At 44.0% G+C, this 7,228-nt stretch overlaps 1 protein-coding gene across 1 annotated transcript; it reads right to left on the bottom strand.

The window, feature by feature from the left end:
* LOC123088550 (desiccation-related protein PCC13-62) lies at positions 1-1,337 on the bottom strand. The gene has a single exon (XM_044510752.1). It carries the CDS (start codon positions 1,227-1,229, stop codon positions 258-260), a length of 972 nt encoding a protein of 323 aa, XP_044366687.1. The 5' UTR covers positions 1,230-1,337; the 3' UTR covers positions 1-257.
* Positions 1,338-7,228: the final 5,891 nt, after the last annotated feature.

The raw sequence follows: 7,228 nt of genomic DNA, 5'->3' as shown, positions 1-7,228 counted from the left end.
TGTCTTTAAATGGCCCAGCATTTCATTTGAAACTCGATCCACAGATATAAGGAACAAACAATGACAAATCATAGTATGAGTAATGCTAACGAAGTACTATTCGCAACAGATTTTAGTTTAGTTTTGTACGGTTCCTACACACACTTGGCATTTTGTTTCTGTAGCTGTAAGCTGAATTTTTATTGCGTCTCAGTCCATGGGTAGCACGAAAGAGGTGGAATGGAAGCACCGGGTGATTCCTCGAGCTGCAGCGACATCTATGCGAGCTGGACAAATCCTCTGGCGATGGTGCCGTTGGCGCCCCGGGGCAGGAACCCGCCGGGGACCTGCTCGTTGCGCGAGCCGTAGAGGATGCGCAGCGCCTCCGCCGGGGTGCGCTGGTAACCGAGCGAGTCCACGCCGGCGCCGAGGATGTTGCTGATGGTGCGCCGCTCCGCGCCCTGATGCCGGTCCAGCACCTTGACCCCCTCGTCCTTGGCGCCGCAGCCGGACAGGTCGTTGCGCCAGTCGGAGATCCGGCGCGTGAACTCGGCGACCGTGCGCCCCTTGTACGGCGCCACCGTCTCGTCGGCGCGCTGGTACAGCAGCATCCTGATCACCGCGTCCTGCCCGGCCTCCACCGCCAGGACGCTCGCGTGGAGGCGCTTGGAGGCGTAGCCCATGAGGTTGGGGCTGATGCCGACGGCGGCGGCGGCGGTGACGTGGGGGAGGATGTAGGAGGCGAGCAAGAAGTTGACGGTGCTGTTGTAGGCGTCGAAGGGCGGGTCGAGGCGCGCCCCCAGGGCGTCGTCCATGATGGCGGCGAAGCGGTCGGCGCTGAGGTCGATGGCCGGGCGCGGGAACCCGCCGTTGGCCTGCGTGATGGCCCTGATGTGGCCCACCTCCTGGTACCCGAGCTCGGCGGCGATCTCGGTGGTGCGGAAGTCGAGGCTGGCCTTGCGCGCGCCGACGGGGGCCGGGCCACCCGCCGAGAGGTTGCGGTCGAGGTAGTCGATGCCGCGGCCCAGCGCGGCGTGGAGGAACCACTCCGCCTCCACGAACTTGGGGTTGAGCAGGAACTGCAGCTGCTCCATGTCGCTCGGGTACACCGCGACGGCGCCCCGCCGCGGGAGGCTCGGCCGGCACCGCGGGTCGTCCGTCTGCGTGACTGTGACGGTCGCAGCGAGCGCGACGACCTGCAGGCCGGCGGCCAGCAGCTGCAGCAGGAATGCGCCGTGCGCGCGAGCCATGGCCAGGGAGGACGGAGCGCCTGTCGTGCCGTACTGGTGAGAGCTCGCGTGCTCGGCTCTGCTCTGCTCTGCTCGTGCTTGTTTGTGTATTTGTGGTGTGGGCTGGGGGTCTGGTAATGGTTAGCGTGGGTTTAGGAGGGCATGAGGTTGGCAGGACACGAAATGCTCGCGTGTCCGTCCATCGCCACGGCGGGCGCCCGGCTGTGGCTCATCATAGGGTGCTACACTGGCAGGCGCGTTAAATTTACAGATTGCAAGTGACAGAGAGAGTAGTTTATGTTGGTCATGTCAGAACGATGTAGAATTAATGCATTGTCATGGGGAGCAAATGATCTCTACTCCTACGAGTAGTTAAGTAAGCGCTTGAGGTGAGCCCAGGCTCAGCTGGTCTCGGTGAACAGCAAATATGAAGAAAAAAAGTAGCCACAAATTCAAAGAAATCTGAAAATTTTAGGCATTCAAGATGCTCTGGTGCGCTAGGAGCATGCAAGTTTTGGTGGCCAAATGACATCTGAGTAGCTCATGACAAAATAAATAAATAAATCAGATCTATACCGTGCATTTTTTAAGAGTTTATTTGAGAACTATTTTTTCTTTTCTTTTTGCAATGAGCTCTTGGAATGTTATTTGATCATCAAATTTTGCACATTCCCAATGCTGAATTTGTTTGCTATTTTTTCGGATTTATTGTTCATGAACAGGTGTAGATGACCCCGAGCTCCGAATTGCTGTTCTCTGTGATGGCGTTACTACCCCTGATCACTCCCATGACATTCTTTTGCCGGGCTCGTGTGATTCCGGACTAAAACGAGCCAATTCTCAAGTACAAGGGCACGCGACATAAATTCTGCATTTTTTGAGCACAAGACCGTAAGTGAGTTTGCGAGGCAAGTACGATGACTATTACTTTATTTAACTCACTTGCAATTACTATTTATCTTCTTCTTCCTCTTGCCTAATGCGAGCTGCCCACCTGTCAAGTCGAACCGCCCTACCCTGCACAAGCCGCTGCCAACGTCGTTGCATTCTCCGACCGTAACCCGACAGCAACTCTGTTGCTGACAGGCACCCCCATAGGCTTCCCAAACATCCGAACTAGTCAAAATCTCCGACTTGCCTTCACTTGCTATGCCAAAGTAAGTCTCATCATTGCCGGCTTTGGCTCGTTCCTACGAGGCCTCGTCGGGGATGCCACGACATCCTATCTCGAACCCAGACGTTGTCTATGTATTTTCTACATTTTGGCGATGGCATAGCTGGGCAATACTGGAAATATATTATCAAGATAAATCTACCTTCATTTTATGATATACTCCCTCTGCAAAGAAATGTAAGACTATTCAGCACATTACTTTTTTAGCACACTAAGTAATGTGCTAAAAACTCTTACATTTCTTTACAGAGTGAGTATTAAATTGAGTGTTACTTCCCTCAGTTCCTAAATATAAGTCTTAGGGATTCTAATACGGACAGCATATGAAGCAAAATGAGTGAATCTACACTCTAAAGTACGTCCATATTCATCCTTATGTAATCCATATTGAAATATCTAAAAAGACTTATATTTAGAAATTGAGGTAGTAGATGTTTTTACGGAAATTTCTAGGTTATTACTGTTTTATATTTAATATATATATATATATATATAACACTACTACAAGCATGAATAGCGCTTACCGGGTAAAAAAAGGTCATCATTGACGCGCTTGCAACCCGTCAATGTCTCATTGTCACTGATGACATCTTCATCACTGGTGGGCTAGTTGTCTGGTCAGTGATGAATGAACTGTGCAAGCAGGCTGAGCAGTGATGACATATAATTGCTTTTGTAGCTTGGGGATCGACAACTAGTATTGTGCTAGGAGTGCAACCACAAGTTGGAAAGCACAAGACACTTATATACACATGCACAATACACAATCACATCCACATTCATCTCATAAAAGTATTGCATTTCATACATATTTGAGTCCTTTAGAGATAGCACAAGCACCAAAACGATGAAACACAAAATTACCTTGACTTCTAACAAAATGGGTCAATAACAAATAAATCTTGGAATTGATGCTGATAGGATTCATGCCAGAGTGAGCAAATTTCACTCTAAGGAATCCAGTAGCCGACCTTTCACTTCTCTCATTTGAGGTTGACAAAGCGGTTAGTTGTGTCAACCAATCAACGGAGAAGGGAAGGACAGTGACTTTTCCAAAACTGTAACACACATATGATTTGTATAGGACGAGGCAATGCATAATAAATAACGACTTAATAAATACTTCCTCTGTTCCTAAATATTTGTCTTTCGAAAGATTCTAATAAGTGACTACATACGGAGCAAAATGAGCGAATTTACACTCTAAAATATGTCTATATAGTATGTGATAGTCCATTTGAAATCTCTAAAAAGACAAATATTTAGAAACGGAGGGAGTATAAATAAACTAGAGTAAGAGGTAAACTCAGAATTGCTTCGAAAATCGCTACTAACTCAAGCCACGGTTGTTGTGCAATTTGGTTTCAACTTTTTTTTAGTGCACCCAAAATAGAGTAGCGTCCATTATGTGATATTTTGCTTGCACTGCACAAAATACTCTTACGAAAAAAGTGATTGTGCAGTACGCTAAAAGACCACAACAACAACGATGTTTGTCCATAACCCTTTTTGCACAAAATAAAGAGAAGGTTCATTTGCTATCCTTAATAGTCATACATATAGTAGTAATAGAAAGTGATAGTAAAAACTTGTGCCTATGTATCGCTAAAGAATTGAAGTGACTACCGAACACTTGCATCGAAAGCTACACACATACTTAGTTGCTAAGATCACAAATTTCATCATCAGACAAGTCTACAATGTGTAGTATTAATGTGAAGATGGAAAATACAAAGTATGTATTACCCACACAAAATTACTAAGACATGCATTTTTAATTTTATCATCACCGGCGATATGTATAAATTCTACACAGTCGGGCCTTAAGGTTATAAAACTATTCTTAATTCGCATAAATAGAATTCTAACATGCATAGTAAAATAACATACAATTTATGTCACAATACTAATGACTCTTCAATAAGATGCATAGCAAACTTTAAAAATTTCAACACAAATAGAAAGGAAGAACTCACCATCATGACCACCGCCGCGGCCGAAGAATTAGGAAGCACATGCCCTGTCCACGATCGTGCACACATGCGCGGGAGACCCGGCATCGCCGCCTGGCCGAATGCAAAGGTCGGATCTGGCAAATCCATACATCGCCACTGACCATGTGTTAAAGCAGCGGCATGCACGAAGGTAGTGAAGCGCGACGGTGCCCGGTGGTAGCAAAGCACGACGATGGCTGATCTGCGTATTCGCGACACATGAAATCGGATGCAGTGATGGACTCTCTCCAAGAGATGGATCGGCGCCAGAACAGAGGAAGGGTGAAGGCGGCGAGAGAGTGGTGCCTGTGTGGGTTTGATTGGAGACGGGCAATGGACGATCGATTGTAACAGGTCGCGTACAAACCAACACTGACCAACAGGAAAACCCAAGTGTTAGACTTGAATAGGCTACCTTGATGGGTCAAATATAGTAGACGGTTAGTGATAACTTGCGCTACTTTTTGGTCATCGGAACATCATCACAAACCAACTAATGTAGGACCGTATGTGATAAACATCTAACGGAAGCCCAAAAACCTTATCACTGATGCTTTCGATATAGCCGGTCAGTGATAAGGTCCATCACTGACGCGTGGTAACAGGGCGGTGAGTGCTATTTGGATATGTATTAGTGTAAGAAATGTCATATTTGACGTCATAATAAACTATCAAGTGTCATTAGTTATCGTCGCAGCCTGATCATTGTAGGATCATAAAAAAGTCAAAATCTATTTAATCATAGAGGGATCGCCAAAGAAGGTTGAAAATGCTTCTTTGACAAGTGATGATCACCAAAAAGCTTTGAATCTCTTTCTCTTGGATAAAATTGAGCCCATATGGCATGCTCACTATAAGTTCAAATCGTTCCTATTGATTTTCCGCAGCAAGCCGGGTTATCTTCTAGGAGTATATTTATAATGATATTCTCATACCAAATACAGCTGACGCAATTCATGGATAGATGATCTCATGAATACATCGTCAATCAGGTGAATGAATGCTATCCTTCAGAGAAACAAAAAACAAATCTGAAGAACATTCGAGCAAACTATAGTTACAAGAGATTGATATACTGTACAAACTTTTCACCACAACCATGCGAGTGTGCGACGCCCATACTAGTTGTAGCTGGCGGCTATCATCTTGGGCTCGATGTACAGATTGCGCCGAGTTAATTGCACAGAAGTACCACAATTCGGGCATCACATGCAGATTGGTACCATGATTGCTAATTTTTGCGTGTCAGTACCAACATTGATCTAAATTTTTGCAAAAAAGGCTAAAAGGCTGATTTATACGTATTGACAGTGTATCTGACCATTGGGCCCCGTCCGTCAGGTGCCGACGTGGCATATTTTTTGTAAAAAACCCCTTGGCTTTATATGTAATCACATAAATGCCCATTTTTTCGCAGGAAAACCGCCATTGAGAGGGACTTTTTTTTTCGTTCGCAAGTTTTTCACGGACTTGTTTGAAAGTTTCCGGCGAGTTGAACAAATAAATAACCGGAACGAAAAAACGCGCGCGAACGCGATTCGAACCCGCGACCTGCAGGTCGGCCTCTGGGCGCGCTAACCACTAAGGCTGATCGTAATGGTAGTATCATAGCTAGTATCATGCATGCCAACTAGGCAATTTTGATGAGGTGTCATAGCATTAAATGAAGAAAGAGAGGGTGGAGTATCATATCATGATACCATATCATAATAAATGTTATACTACTTTGTGTCATGCATGGCAATAAATAGAGTACTACATGATACTAATATATGATACTATGCATTAAGGATGTGGTATCATACACTAGTATCATATGCATGATACTCCCCATTACAATCAGCCTAAGCCACAGCGAAGCTGTTGACTTGATACAGGCGAAACATTTATTATACTAGCATGCACACGCTGGGCCGGCAGCTGGGCCAAGCAAAGCCTGCAATATTTTACAAAAAATTTAGTAGATGCAAAATGATCATTTTTTAATAGATGCAAAATGATCATTTTTTCTTATTTTTACACAGGCTGTATTAATAGCATTATCTTTGAGAAAAATATTAGTTTGGTAAACATGCAGATTAGTACATGTGTTATTTTTTGACAAATAGAAATATGAACCCGAGGTTTTAAAAAAGTTCAATATATAGGTGACAAATGGTTTTATAATACAAAAAAAGTTCATCATATATTTATATAAAATCATTGTATATTAAAAAATATTCAATGTTCAGTGTTTATTTAAAAAAAATATCGCAGAATAAAAAGTTCACTATAAACTTAAAAAATGTTATGATCATTTTGCATCTATTAATTTTTTTACATAATGCGCGGTGAATATTTATTACAAAAATGATCAATATAAGTTAAAAAAATCTTAATATATGTTGAACAATTTTGGTAACATATATTAAGAAAATTCTTCAACATATATTACAAAAATGATCAATTTCATTGAATGAAAAAAGATGAAGAAACGAAAAGAAACCTGGGCAACGAACGAGCCCCAGCAAAACGCAAAACGAAAAAATTATTACAGGCCTCGGTTGCCCCAACTACCGGTCCAGCGTGTGCGTGCTAGTATAATAAATGTTTCACCTGTATCAAGTCAACAGCTTCGCTGTGGCGTAGTGGCTAGCGCGCTCAGAGGCCGAGCTGCAGGTTGCGGGTTTGAATCGCGCCGAACGAAAAAAAGTCCCTCTCATTGACGGTTTTCCTGCGAAAAAATGGCATTTATGTGATTACATATAAAGCCAAGGGATTTTCTGCAAAAAATATGCCACGTCGGCACCTGACGAACGGGCCCACACTGTCAATACGTATAAATCAGTCTTTTAGCCCTTTTTTGCAAAAAT

The sequence above is a fragment of the Triticum aestivum genome, chromosome 1B (assembly GCF_018294505.1).
Source record: "Triticum aestivum cultivar Chinese Spring chromosome 1B, IWGSC CS RefSeq v2.1, whole genome shotgun sequence".
NCBI lineage: Eukaryota > Viridiplantae > Streptophyta > Magnoliopsida > Poales > Poaceae > Triticum > Triticum aestivum.
Note: the sequence above shows the minus strand (reverse complement) of the source record. Positions and strands in the feature narration are given on the sequence as shown.

What these genes read in the sequence shown, in the direction of transcription:
- LOC123088550 (XM_044510752.1), bottom strand. Translation starts at nt 1,229, where the DNA reads ATGGCTCGCGCGCACGGCGCATTCCTGCTGCAGCTGCTGGCCGCCGGC.